At 37.2% G+C, this 14561-nt stretch overlaps 3 protein-coding genes across 3 annotated transcripts; 2 read left to right on the top strand and 1 right to left on the bottom strand.

The window, feature by feature from the left end:
* Positions 1-664: 664 nt before the first annotated feature.
* On the top strand, positions 665-2662 carry mllt11 (MLLT11 transcription factor 7 cofactor). The gene is made up of 2 exons (XM_055220920.2): positions 665-823; positions 1910-2662. The coding sequence occupies exon 2, from the start codon at positions 1916-1918 to the stop codon at positions 2150-2152; it is 237 nt and encodes a 78-aa protein (XP_055076895.1). The 5' UTR covers positions 665-823; positions 1910-1915; the 3' UTR covers positions 2153-2662.
* Positions 2663-3662: 1000 nt separating this feature from the next.
* Positions 3663-11193, top strand: gabpb2a (GA binding protein transcription factor subunit beta 2a). Its single transcript, XM_055220889.2, has 8 exons — positions 3663-3835; positions 4799-4906; positions 6315-6482; positions 6788-6982; positions 7077-7218; positions 7312-7479; positions 9581-9693; positions 9936-11193. Exons 2-8 carry the CDS (start codon positions 4799-4801, stop codon positions 10263-10265), a joined length of 1224 nt encoding a protein of 407 aa, XP_055076864.1. The 5' UTR covers positions 3663-3835; the 3' UTR covers positions 10266-11193.
* Positions 11194-11311: 118 nt separating this feature from the next.
* On the bottom strand, positions 11312-14290 carry sf3b4 (splicing factor 3b, subunit 4). The gene is made up of 6 exons (XM_055220890.2): positions 14132-14290; positions 13630-13758; positions 12502-13038; positions 11940-12113; positions 11720-11866; positions 11312-11626 (listed from the first exon to the last, which is right to left on the bottom strand). The coding sequence occupies exons 1-6, from the start codon at positions 14163-14165 to the stop codon at positions 11463-11465; spliced, it is 1185 nt and encodes a 394-aa protein (XP_055076865.1). The 5' UTR covers positions 14166-14290; the 3' UTR covers positions 11312-11462.
* Positions 14291-14561: the final 271 nt, after the last annotated feature.

A 14561-nucleotide genomic window follows, 5' to 3' on the forward strand; every position in this document is an offset into this window, starting at 1 on the left:
AATCCCATATAGTGCATACATTGTTTCACAAAAGATAAAAAAGTGATTTCTGAAACTGAAAAAAACAACAAAGGGTACCCATATATTTAACGTTTGTGCTTTAATCACAATGTGTTTTTTGTGAAAAAATTAAATGATTGCATTTTTTATCCCTGTAAATCGCAATAATTATTACTGAGAGAGAGAGAGAGAGAGAGAGAGAGAGAGAGAGAGAGAGAGAGAGAGAGAGAGAGAGAGAGAGAGAGAGAGATTGTCAGTTAAGCTAGATTGACATGAGTCCAGCAAGTCAACAGTTAAACCTCTTACTAGAGGCAGATAAAGAAAGCAGTTGTCTTTACAAGAACAAGATAAAGCCTCGTTTAAGGAATGATACCAAAGAGACTATTTTAATAAACGTTATCGCTATCGTCGTTATTTTAGGAGAACAATAGAAAGCCTGCCACGCCCATTGAACGGTAATTATGCACCTGTTACTGGAGGTCCCGTTAAATAAGTCGTGTTCGACGTCATGCTGCGGTGCGCAGACAAATCTGCATATGACGTCAAAGCTCCGCGAGAGCGATTCGAGCGCGGGCTGCTTCGCATGCTTTCGAAGTGTTATCGCGGTACTTTGACGTCATATGCTGAAGGGTCTGCGCAGCGCAGTATTGAGCTAGCATTTGAGTGGGCGGAGGAACGAATGTCATGAAGTGATGTAGGGTGCGGTTGGTTTATGCTGAGAGAGGCAGCCGGCGAGAACACTGGGATAAAACAGCAAGCCAGCGTCTGTTATTCCTGAAATCTGAATTACCACAAAACAGCTTGTCATTTAAAGACAACGAGGGTATGTTTTTATTTATGTGTTAATTTACATTGAATTTATTCGATATATTTAGCCAATTTCATTCGATTTCTTTTTTATATATAATTATTGATTGATGATTGGTCTGTTATTAAGCAGACATTATGTCACGACTAAACAACCAATTTATATAGCCTCTGATTTTATATATTTTTAGGTTTAGCATAAGATAATTTCATGTATTTTATTATTAGAATGCTCCAGGGCAGCCATTTAAAGGGTTGATGCTGGAAATGCATGCTTACTGCTGTCCGAATGCATCTCTGAAATGCTTTGTCATGAGATGCACCATCACTATTTTTGGGTGGCCCCCTCTTTTAATAGACTAGCTTGTCAGATTCTGCATAAAGCATGCTGGAGAGGTCATGGTCACCATTAAAGGTTTTCTTACAGACATTGTAAAAATTGGGCGTGTGCCCCCATTGCATTGTGTGACCAGAGATAAATCACGCCATGATGTGATGTGAACATCAGTTAAAACCGCTTAATCAAAATCATTACTGCATTACGATTGAAGATTTATGTGTATATTGTGCAATTCCCATAGGATTTATTTCTTTTCAAGAAGATTGAGTTTTTTCTCATTGCAATTATATATTAAACCTTGGTTTAAATCTAATTGTAATGACAGTTATGAAAAAAATTATATAACTACGCCTACGTCATATTAAATATTCTTTACCTTATTTTAAAGCTTTTTGCTAGCATAAAATAGGTTGTCGACACCCACTTGTTTTTTATTATTATTAATAATATTAATATTATTTTAAATAATAAGTAGAATAACAACATCCACAATACATTTGTATTATTTACAGTTTTGGGCTTTGACCTACATCTGAAAGTTGTTTTGCAGATGTAAATTGCTCAGGTTTCTCTGAAGATAGCACTTAACTGTAAATAGCACATGAAGATGCCTGTAGCTCAATGAGGAAATGTAAACGGGTTTTAAATAGGGAGGGAGCAATGCTATATGTTCAGTGAAGCAAACTTTTGAAACTTTCATTTTATTGCATCAAGACCACTGATTTTTATCATCTGATCCTATAATCTCTTCTTCATGCACAGATCAAAATGCTAGACACAACAAGCAGCCAGTTCAACTCGTTCCTGTACTGGAGGGAGCCCATCCCATCGCTGGACCTGTCCGAATTGGAAGACCTTGGCATTTCTATACCCAAATCCAAGGAGGCGAAGAGCTCCCCAAAGCCCCCAGCACAGGATGGGGAAGATTTGGAGTTACTGCAGTACACCACATTTAACTACTGGAAGGAGCCGGTTGCTAGCATTGATTTCGATCTGCTATTATAAAACACTATCAGTTCCTGCCCAAATCTGTTTAAAACCACTGTGGTCTTTTCTGATCCGATATTGATGAATTGATTTTGAGTCTTTATTATGCCTTGCTTGTTTAGCAATGTCAGTGCAACTGTGAAGACTTTGTACTTATGTGCTACAGCATTACTAATAGTGATGTATTCATTGCAGAAAACAAAAGGCAAACTTGTGTTATGTTGATTCTTAACTTTCTAACTGGTCATGCACATAAAATAAGATATCACGTTGCTAAAGCCACAGTATTGTGCACATAAAAGGCATAAAAAAAACTAAAGCTGTTTTGAAGAGATCAATGTATAAAGTTAATGTCTGGCAAATTACTTGTATTGTTAAAGCATCATTTTGGTGATTGTGAGCTGGAATCGCACTAAAAGGTGTTTTTGTACTCGACGAATGTTCATATGAAGTCCAAATCTATTATGCTTTCCCCTGTCAGGCCAGATGCCAATTAAAATGAGCTTGCTGCTAAATGAATTACTGAAACTGTACTAAGTGTCTTTATTTCTATAAAAAATATTTAGTTTTAAATGTGGATAATTATTCGTTAACAAAAATATAAAAATTTTGAAATTAACAGTAACAGTTGTTCATTTTTATGTCACATGCCAGGAATGCACCAGTTTTTAGGCCTAACCTCAACGTTGTTCTTGTGGTTTATGGGTTGATAGATAAACAGGTGTTTTAGTACACAGCTAAGTTCAGAAAAGCAGCAGACCGCACAATCTGCATTTTAAGTATTGTGTATCTATTACCTTTACATACAATATCACATAGTATTACAGGATCAACACTAACTCCTTAACACTAGTCAAAAGCCAACTTAAAACAGAAAAATATTGTCATGAAAAGTTATTAAAAGTCATTATATATATATATATATATATATATATATATACGGCTGGAAAAAGATTAATTGCGTACAAAATAAAAGGTATGCTTTGCATAATATATGTGTGTGCTGTGTGTAATTGTTGTGTGTATTTAAGCACACACACACATACATATTTTTTATTTATATATCTTTTTTTAAATGTATATATAATATAGAATATTTAAAAATATAAATAAATATATATACACATGTAAATGTTTCTTAAATACATACATAAATGTGTGTGTATTTATATGTACATAATAATTACACACAGCACACACTCACTTTTATTTTGTATGCGATTAATCTTTTCCCAGCCCTAAATATAATTATATTTTGTATTATATTATATTTTGTATATTATATTATATTATATTACACTTAATAATTATTCTTTTATAATATCAATGTTTGAAACCCTAAAAAAATGTGTATGAGGTTGAAGGTAGCGTCTTAAAACCTAATAAGTTGTTTATCTAGGCAACATTACTAAACATTTAAGCATCACGAGCACGTGCAGGATCAAAACCAAGCCCTCAAAAGCCGCGCGAATACTGCCTAGATCCTGTCTAGTCTAGTTAGTCATCTCACTAGGGTTTGAGACACGAGCACAGTGCGCGAAACGGTTTTAGTTTTCATTTCCGGGGTTAAGGCAGCCGCCATATCCGAATGCGTTTCAAACACAGAGACATGTTTATGTTTAGCCAGTCGAGAAAAACAGTCTGGATCATAATATAGCGCTTTTATTACACCCAATAGACCTCCAAAAGACAGATTTAAAGGTGAGTTTTACTCGCGATGATCCCGTTTTAATCTCAGATGATTGATGAAGTATGCGATCAGCTCAGTAACTACTGCGTGCATCTGAATGCACATGGCACACGAGCTGAAGCTTTAAAAAACAGCATTAAAGTTTTAATTTAAACATTTGCCTACTGATGCAGATGTTTAGTTTATGTGTCTGTATGATTTTTGTGTGTATGAAGTCTTATATTGAGCAGAGCTGTTTTCATCAGATTGTTATTTATCGCAAATGTTTCTGTTTACGTTACTCCAACAAGAGGGGAAGTATGCAAATTGATGTTGTTTATTAGTTTAGTTTAGGGTTTGATTTGCCAATGATCACTTTATTCGTTTTGTGTAATTGCTTGCAAATTGATCCCTGCTAAATAAAATCAACTCAGATTCTTCTAGTGGCTTCCATTACAAATACCATTTTGAACCAGATGCATTCACCATTAAACCATTAAAATTAAAACCACCAAAAATACTTTAGTGTGTTTTGGGTCTTATTCTAGTAAGATTAACTTTTTTGGTTGGTTCCCATTCACCAGATAGCATCCCACTATAAAACCCCCCACAGACCATTATAGTTTCCATTAAAACCAATACAATTTCCATTATAACCATCATATTTGTCTCTAATGGTTCCTGATTTATTTATCAGCACGGATGTAAGGTTTTAAAAATGAATGGCAGTAAAGTTTCTGGGTTTCATGTTCTTCATTCCTGAAATTCACTATTTGAATATGCTGTTAATACACAGACATCTATTACAGCCATCTTGACATTTATTTACATTTATGCATTTGGCAGATGTTTTTATTCAAAGCGACTTACATTACATGTTATACATTTCTCTGTATTTGTGTGTTCCCTGAGCTACACGTATAAATAAAGGAGAATTTTATTTTATGACATATTTGAAAGTCTTAACGTCATTACATCATTTGTCCTCTGTGTAGATGTCATTGGTGGATTTGGGAAAGCGTCTTTTAGAAGCAGCACGCAATGGTCATGACGATGAAGTCAGGACGCTGATGGCCAATGGGGCCCCATTCACTACTGACTGGGTCAGTCACCTGCATTAACATTTTAAACATTTATTTTGGGCATAAATAATAAAAAGTATTTTAGAAATAGTATCATTATGTTTGCATTTGCAGCTTGTTATTGTAAATAGACATTAGCAGTATTTTGTTAAAGGATTAGTCAATTTTCTTAAAAAATCCAGATAATTTACTCACCACCATGTAATCCAAAATATTGATGTCTCACCCCGTTCACTCGAGAAGAAACTATGCTCCCCGAGAAAAACACTCCAGGATTTCTCTCATTTTAATGGACCCCATCACTTACAGTTTTAATGCAGTTTAAAAGTTTCAAAGGACTCTTAACAATCTCAAACGAGGCATAAGGGTCTTATCCAGCGAAACGATTATCATCTTTGGCAAGAAAAATAAAAAATATGCACTTTAAAACCCCAACTTCTCGTCTATCTTCAGTCCTGTGACGCGCCAGCGCGACCTCACGTAAATGCGTAATGACGTGGAAAGGTCACGTGTTATATATATATATTAAAGTCACATTTGCGGACCATTTTAAACAATAAACTGACACAAAGACATTAGTTAGTATCATTCGGCATTCAACAACGTCCGAGCGGTCCTCTTTCTCCACACTTGTAAACACTGCGGCGTAGTTTCGATACATCATCCGTGACCTCTTGATGTGATGACGTATTACACGAGGTCACGCTGGCGTGTCACAGGACCAGAAGAAGATGAGAAGTTGTAGTTTAAAAGTGCATATTTTTATTTTTCCTGCCAAAAAGGACAATCATTTCGCTAGATAAGACCCTTATGCCTCGTTTGAGATCGTTTAGAGTCCTTTGAAACTGCAAGTTTAAACGGCATTAAATCTGTTAAGTGTTGGGGTCCATTCAAATCCATTAAAATGAGAAAAATCCTGGAATGTTTTCCTCAAAAACACAATTTTTTCTCGACTGAACAAAGAAAGACATCAACATTTTGCATGACATTGTGGTGAGTAAATTATCTGGATTTTTTTAAGAAAATAGACTAATCCTTTAAGGGTTTTTTAAATATAGTTCCAAAGAGAGACCATATAAGCCAGAATTTTTTTTTTCCTTTAAAAAAAAAAGAAGAGTAATCTGTATAAAGTATTAATTATTATATATAAAGCTTTGATTCGTTTTTTTGGTCGAGCACCATTGGATGTGCGCACATTGCTTTTGATTTACGATGATTTAACTTTTTAAGTGTAGTCATGTAGTGATCTGTTATATCCACATTATAAGAGATGGAATCTGTGATGCAGACCACAATAACAATGCCTTTTTAGCTGAAGAAACACGTTTAATGAATAACATTTGTCTATTGCAAATGCTGGTCATGTTTGAACTATCATGAGTGGCATGCATTTACATTTGTCTCTTTCTTTGTTTATATATTCGTGCAGCTTGGAACATCTCCATTGCATTTAGCAGCCCAGCATGGTCATTACTCCACTGCAGAAGTGTTGCTCAGGGCGGGTGTCAGCAGAGATGCCCGAACCAAAGTGGACAGGACCCCACTGCACATGGCTGCCACAGAAGGCCATGACGTTATTGTTGAGTTATTAATCAAGGTAAGAAATGACTAACCTAAACATGCCCTGTTTAAAGATTGGTTTCCCAAACAGGGCCTATCTTAGTCACAGACTAAAATGCATGCTTAATTTAAAAACATCTTGCAGTGACATATCTTAACAAATATCAGTGCCATTACTTTGTCTTAAGATGCACAGCAATATTGTTTTTTTGTAAGGTATATTTGTAAAAATTACTTAAATGTTATGTCCTGCTATAACTAAGGAGGCCTGGATTAATCTAAACCCTGTCTTGGGATGTTTTATTAGATGTTTAACTAATGTGAGATTTATGATTGTTTCAGAGTGGAGCAGATATCAATGCCAAAGACATGTTAAAGATGACCGCCCTCCACTGGGCCGCCCAGCACGGTCATCACAGCGTCGCCGAGCTGTTGATCAAACACGGCGCTGATGTGCACGCCCTCAGCAAATTCGACAAGTCAGCTTTTGACATTGCAGTCGACATACAAAATGGCGAACTTATGCATCTAATACAGGTTTGTACCCGAGTCCTAAAGCAGCATGGCTCTAAATATAACGGATTTACAAGAGACTGCAACTTTTAGTTTTATTAATTTGTGTGTTTTTAAGGAGGGAATGCGGAATCAGGTGAACAGAAATGCTGAAATGTCAATCACCAATGGCGGCAGCGCACAACAGTTCATCATCCAGGGCGTCCCTAACATCCAAGGAGGAGTTGTCAACCTCGCTGACTTCATCAAAACCAGCTCAGGTGACATGAAGACTAGAATGTTAACTACATAAAATAAAATTATATGAGAATAAATGGGTAGTTATTGGACTGAAAATGTTGTTTTTGATTAAGGTGACACAGAGGAGGCTATAGCTGTTAGCGCGTTGGACTCGGGTATACAACAAATGGTGAATGAATCTGGTCAGAGGGTTATAACCATATTAACAGATCAACATGGAAACGTACAAACAAATGGACTCGGTCAGCCTTTCTTTGTTACGATGCAAGATGGACGACAAGGTAAAAAAGTATCCATATTTTTTTGTGGGTTTTATGTTTTAAAGGGGCAATGAACCTGTCGATTTTATTGTTTTATACTGTTTTCTGAGGTCTACTTATGATGTTCGCGTGGCTTTTACATTCAAAAACATTAAAAGCAATAAGTAATAGGCTATTTTGTAACATGGTTCTGATGCTGTCTGGAGAAATGGTTTGTTTAAAGAGGCGGGCCGCATTGAAGACCTGAACGTAAACACCCACTGCTCTGATTGGATAGCTTCATTTCCTGTCATTACATGTGGGGAAATGTTTTTAAAACATTCATTTGTAAAAATAGAAGCCGAACACAAATATGTTTGAGCCAGAAAAGATTCTGGGTGCTAAATATGATACACATAAATGACAATACATATAGTAAAGTAGAAACAAAACTTTAAACTCAATGTGACTAAATTACCGTATACAAACCAGTAAGCGCGCATCAGAATCTAAACCGCAGCTTATAAGTCCTTATCACTATGTATATTTCTATTGTGCTTGTGAGGTTGCTCTTACATACACGTGACGTTACATACCACAGTTATATGATAAAAAAGCTTTGTTGAGTGTTTGACCTTTCAAACGCAACTCGCCTAAATTACCGTATACAAAACAGTAAGCGGGCATCAGAATCTAAATCGTGGCTGGTAAGTCCTTCCTTATGACTAACTTTATTTATTTCTATTGTTATATTACAGTTGTATTGTTAAGTGTTGCACCTTTATTAATTGTTTAATGTTTTTAGTAAATTAAAACAGTCAAACATACGTGTTACAACAGGACATATCAAGCGATCTCTAACAAAGCTATAATTTTAATCACAGTCTCTCTGCAAATCCAGCATCGACTTCTTTACAAATGAATCCGCGGTACACAAAGTAAACAAACACTCCCCACGCGAGCTGGAACTTCTTTAAAAAACAAACTTTAACCAGGCATTCCTAATGTTATGTTCCGAGCCTCCGATTTAACGTTATCCAGCATCTGTGTTCTTCCCATTTACGGTTCTTCCACAACCGAACCCTCCGTTTCCATGGGCACTCATAACAGATCACCATGTCAAAATAAAAGTCTCTCAGGAAAAATTTATTTAAAAGTCATTTTGGTTACATTTGGCAATTTTTAAAGACATGTTTACTGATTGTTGAGACACTGCATGGTTTGCTTTGCCCCTGACCCATACGTGTGTCACGGGAAGCTGTGGGCGGGGCTACAAAAGTGGTTGTTGAATGGTGGAGGTGTCTAAATTCTAATCTGACATCATATTTCAGCACATTCCTGAATCGACTGTTTTCCTGGCTTGGTGCCTAAAACTGTTTTATTTCAGTAAAGAGGACGTTTTCAGTTCTGAAGCTTGCAGGATGTTCATTTAAAGGAATATTCTATTTTCTTAAAAGGAAAATCCAGATAATTTACTCACCACCATGTCATCCAAAATATTGATGTCTGTCTTTGTTCAGTCCAGAAGAAATTATGTTTTTTGAGGAAAACATTGCAGGATTTTTCTCATTTTAATGGACTTTAATGGACACCAACACTTAACACTTAACTCAACACGTAACAGTTTTTTTTCAACTGAGTTTCAAAGGACTATAAACGATCCCAAACGAGGCATAAGGGTCTTATCTAGCGAAACGATTGAAAAATAAAAAATATGCTCTTTTAAACCACAACTTTTCATCTAGGTCCGGTCCAGCGCGACCTAACGTAAATGCGTAGTGACGTAGGGAGGTCACATGTTACATATATAAAACGCACATTTGCGGATCATTGTAAACAATAAACTGACACAAAGACATTAATTAGTATCAATTGACATACAACAACGTTGGAACGGTCCTCTTTCAACACACTTGTAAACACTGGGGCGGAGTTTCGCGTTCGTCCTCTGTGACCTCTTGACGTATTGCATGGGGTCACGCTGGCGCATCACGACCGGATTTAGACGAGAAGTTGTGGTTTAAAAGTGGATATTTTTTTTTTTTTATTCACTGCCCCTTTAAAACCTGCTTAATCTAATACATGATTTTTCAGTTATATTATGCATACATATACTAAAATTTTTTCCCCATGTTTCTTTTAGTATTGGCAGTTTCAACCAATCAGATTACAGAGGAAGTAGTGGAGGAGTCTGAACCCCCTGCCCGTAAACGTAAAGTTGAAGTCTCGTCCAATAATACTGAGTCTGGCGAAACAGTAAGTGTAATTAAAACAAAAATATCAAGCAAACATAAACCTTGCATCCGAAATCACTTACTTCCATGCAATGTGTTTCTTAATAATGTAAGTCAAAAGTCACATGACAATATTGTACAGTATGCAGTTTTGGATGCAGAACAGAATAAAGTGTCATTGGGTGTTTTTGAAGTCCATTAACAGCTAAAAAACTTAAATGTAATTGAAAAATACAGGTTTGCTAATCATGATTTCACCTCCAGGAGCATCTGCAATGGCAGTTACAAGAAGCCAACAGGAAAGCTCAATCCTATCGACAACAGCTACTTCGCAAAGAGCAGGAAGCCGAAGAGTACCGCAAGAAACTGGAGGCCATGTCGAACGGACAGTCCAACGGCACTTCCGATCTGGGTCAGGAACAGGTCGTGTTTGTACAGGAAGAGGGAGTGATAGAGGAAGCGACCGAGGGAGAGGAGGAAGTCGTCATGTTTTCGGAAGGTGGCGTCGTCATTAAAACAGAAGAGATGGATTCCTCTGATGAGCAGATAACTCTGGTGGAAGCCACGGCGGGTCACACCGAAGTCATTTCGTAGAGGACATCTCAGCGAGCGTGGACTCGATGATCGGGCAACCAAAGAGTGCATTGGCACGGTTTTGGTTTGGTTAAATTTTTGGTTTTTGCAATCAAGTCCTTTTGTAATTTATTTCCTTCTATTTTGCCTGTTTTGTGCATCGATTAAAAATTCATAAACACAACTGCAATGTGCATCATATGCACACACAGAGGAGGAAGAAGAAAATGCGTGTTTTGTTGTAGACAGCTGGAAAACACTCAGGTTGGAACTCGTACCTGCCTTATTCAAAGTTTTATCACTTTAGTAATAAAACATTGCCATGGCTCATTTTGATTATCTTGCATTGGAAATCAAATTGTTTATTTTAAATTCTAGGCACGTCTGCATCTTATTGAAAGTCAAAACTCACAGTCGATAGATTTATATTTCCATTGGACTATTTACAAAAGTGATCTGTAATGTAAAAGTGCCTTTGCGCGGAGTATGTGTGGACTTTAAGGATTAGTGCATATTTGTTTCAACGAGACAAATGCAACTTCTATTCACTCAACATTACATTCATATTCCTAGTGTAACCTAGTCTTTTGCTTAATATGTATGTTATTTTCTAAGTTGCAAACTAAAGAATTAAGTTTGAAGAACAGCGCTTATGCACGTCACAAGTATAGTGCTTTCACAAATGTATATGAAATGTGATGGGAGTATCAGGGGTTTAGCCTATATGATGTGTAAATGAAAGTTCTGGTGGTGTCTGAGGTTCATAAATGTATATTCATTTTTAATTGTTTTTCAATTATTTCTTCTTATTCCATCCATACAATTGTAATAATGAGCCACAGACATATTGGCACTACAGTTTGCAGAAAAAAATCCCACCTTACTTGTATTACGTGCTTAAAAGTGATGTATAAAGCATTTGACTTTTTTAATAAAAATGTTACAATTACGAAGTCTTGCTGATTTTAATTTTATGCTACAAATTCATTTTTAAAATGTTTTTAAAGCAGGTGTAACTTCTCCACACATTCATCTCATTAGACGTCTGTCAAGAAAAGCACACTCAGTTATATAAAATGGTTTATTCTTTGCAAATTCTGGATAAGTACAATCACCAAAAATTAAGAAATCTGTATACAAAGAAGCATGAGATCCATCTAATACAGCGAAACGTATGTAAATAATAAAAACAATATTTCAAAAAGGTCACAGTACAGTTTAGGGAGGCATAGGTGCTCTCATCGGACCCCGTGGTGGTGCAGGTGGACGTGGTGGCAAGGGAGGTCCTCTCTGAAAGCCGAGGGGTGGAGGTCTGGGCGGGCCAGCACCGTAACCAGGTGGAGGCATTGGTGGGGGTGGTCCCCTCATACCTGGATGCATACCTGGACAACATTAAATCATGAGTATGAGACGTTTATCCGTAACAATTGTCACATGCATAAGGACTGTTTTAACTAAAAAATAAAGAGACGTACCCATTGGGGGACCGAATGGTCCTCTTGGAGGGACACCCATGGGTGGAGGAGGCATTCCAGGGGGAGGTGGTGCTCTCGGTTGATTGGATCCGGGTGGATGCACCATACCCGGAGGTCCCGATGGGGGCATTGGCATCGGTGGCATTCCTTGAAAATAAATATGTATTAATAAAATTTCATAAATGTGAACCTTTTCAAAAACATAACCATCATTACTCACCAGGTGGGTGCATTCCTCCATGATGAAATGGTGGTGGCCCTGGTGGCGGCCCTGTGCCACCGCCATGTGGTCCACCGGTCCCTGGAGCAGGTGGCATGTGCATGCCAGGAGGTATTCCGGGTGGCATTGAGCCCGGAGGAGGAACAGGTGGGAACGCACCAGGAGGAGGCATTCCTAAAAGATAAAAAGAACAAATAAATTCATAAGTAGAAGACTGAAATATATTTTTTAACGCTGTAGTAACAGTCAAATACAATCTAATATATAAAATGCAACTTGTACTATGGAGGTTTAAAGCTACAGTGTTGTCATGGGTTCAATCTCCTGGGTCCAAAGTTACTTTGGATAAAAGCATCTGCCAAATGCATAAATGTATAAGCATCTTATTATAAACCATGAGGGTGGGTAGATGATGACAATGTTACATTTGGTCAAATACAAAGTTTATAAACACTTTTTTTCTTGAAGTGCAATAAACATACAGACAACATTTTTATGTGCCGTTGCATCCCAGTGTGGCACAAGTGGTCAAAACACTTCCAGATGTCGGTAAGCAACTAACCTGGCATTGGTACACCAAGCGTGGTCATGACAGGGTTGGGTAAAGAGACAGGCGGTGGGGCATCTGCGAAAAGCTGATGTGGACGATCGGCCTGTGAAAGTGGATTCTGAGCGGCCAGGAGTCTCTCTGCGGCCGAGCCGTGCCTCTCGCCCTTTGAGTCCTTTTTAAACGCATACGACACCGTAATAGGCCGATTGCAGAGATACTGGCCGTTCATGGCCTCGATAGCTGCATCGGAGGCGTCAAAGCTGGCAAAGTTGATGAAAGCGTAGCCCTTAGAGTTGCCTGTATCCGGGTCACGCATGATCTTGGGCGTCTGAAGGATGACACCGAAAGCGCTGAAAGTATCGTAGAGGAGTTTCTCGTCAATCTCAGGGTCCAAGTTGCCGATGAAGATGTTGGCGCCGACATCGAGGTTCTTGTTGTGTGCCGACGCTTTGTTGACTCGTATGGGTTTGCCGTAAAGTTTGATCATGTTCATAATCTTTATGGCGTAGTCTGCGTCATCTTCGCTGAGGAACTCCACAAACCCATAACCTTGAAAATGTAAAAAAATTTAATAACGTCGGTGTATAACATCTGAATACAGTTAAAATACGTGGACATCAAATTGTTTGCTGTTTTGCATCATAACAGTTAATTTTGTGTAACTGGATCCTGCTGCACACAAACATGGACAAATACACGGCTTCATGTTCTAAGAAAAATATTTGGTTATTATATTTATTGGTTCTTCCTAATCCCAAAATAGCTGGTAGAAATCTGAAAAAAGACAAACCAAATCTCGGGTCTTAGGAGGTTAAATAGATATGTAAATCCAGGGGAAAAACAATACAAATCGTGATGTTCGACATTATAAACCATCAGCTGTTTACCACTAAAAACCATTACAAAATTCCTGTATCTAGTTTGTTTTGACATTTATTCCACTAGGATTTAATAGTGTTTTACTGGTTTCAAATCTGTTTGATAACATTTCACTAATAAAAAACCAACACATTACACGGTAGACTGTACTGACTGTAAGAGACCATTACAATAACATTAATTATATTGGTCAAATATTTATAGATTTATTAGAAATGTATTAATTTTATGCTGATATCATGCGTTCATATTTTGACTTACCTTGATGTTGTCCTGTTACTCGATCTTTGGGCATGTGTGTGTTTACAACAGGACCAGCTTGTAGAAAAAGCTCCCACAAAAGAGGTTCAGAGACCTTTTCATCAAGACCACCCACATATACAGTCGCATCTAAAAGAAAAACATGGTAAAAATTGATGCATGGTAAATACAAAATACTGTTACACAGAACATGCGCAGATTGTATGCAATAGGTTGCGCACAAAGAAAAGTCACTTAACTAAACACTTTTTACGATTGTAATTTATATGAATACTAGTTTTATTAAACGTACTATGAATATCTTCTTTACAGATATATCAAAAGCAGCCTTTGTTATCTATTAGTCGCAAGCCAAAATGAATGATTATCATTGGGTTGCGAACTTAGTGTACACAAATAAAACGATAACCTAAATGATAAACCTTTTTAATATTCTGTGCGGAAGTATATGTTTCCTGCAAAGTCCATTAAATATAATCTCTTGGAGTTTTGTAAAAATTACCTTGATTTCGTTCAGAAATCGGTCCCGCCGCCATGATGAATGCGGCGTGTAAACTAACGGAAGCGCTTTTCTTCTTCGTTAGCGTTACAACACAACGAAATAGCGCCACTTACATCAGTGCTGCCACCTACAGGATAGACGGATGAAGATCTCAGCATTTTTAGGGATAATACTTTGGTCTTGGCAGGACATTGAACAATGTTGTTTGCCCTTCCTATTACCCATGTTTATAACGTTAATACACAAGCTTATCAAATAGTAATTTTGACATTTGAAAACATTTGCATATTGATAGGGTTGTGCTAATAAATCCATGCTAAAAAACTAATTCTAATGGTTTCTATTATTAATGTCGTTATGAGCCATCACCATTATTAAATCATTACAAAATTCCTATGCATAATGTATTTTGGTTTATATTCCAATAGGA

Source organism: Misgurnus anguillicaudatus, chromosome 20 (genome assembly GCF_027580225.2).
Source record: "Misgurnus anguillicaudatus chromosome 20, ASM2758022v2, whole genome shotgun sequence".
NCBI classification, from domain to species: Eukaryota; Metazoa; Chordata; class Actinopteri; order Cypriniformes; family Cobitidae; genus Misgurnus; species Misgurnus anguillicaudatus.

Excerpts from the sequence above, each read along its gene's own strand:
- gabpb2a (XM_055220889.2), top strand. The coding sequence starts at position 4,799 with ATGTCATTGGTGGATTTGGGAAAGCGTCTTTTAGAAGCAGCACGCAAT. Across the intron at positions 6,483-6,787 it reads TTGTTGAGTTATTAATCAAG|AGTGGAGCAGATATCAATGC; the intron begins GTAAGAAATGAC and ends TGATTGTTTCAG. Across the intron at positions 7,480-9,580 it reads GATGCAAGATGGACGACAAG|TATTGGCAGTTTCAACCAAT; the intron begins GTAAAAAAGTAT and ends TGTTTCTTTTAG.
- mllt11 (XM_055220920.2), top strand. The coding sequence starts at position 1,916 with ATGCTAGACACAACAAGCAGCCAGTTCAACTCGTTCCTGTACTGGAGG.
- sf3b4 (XM_055220890.2), bottom strand. The coding sequence starts at position 14,165 with ATGGCGGCGGGACCGATTTCTGAACGAAATCAAG. Across the intron at positions 12,114-12,501 it reads GCTTGGTGTACCAATGCCAG|GAATGCCTCCTCCTGGTGCG; the intron begins GTTAGTTGCTTA and ends TTTATCTTTTAG. Across the intron at positions 11,627-11,719 it reads ACCATTCGGTCCCCCAATGG|GTATGCATCCAGGTATGAGG; the intron begins GTACGTCTCTTT and ends AATGTTGTCCAG.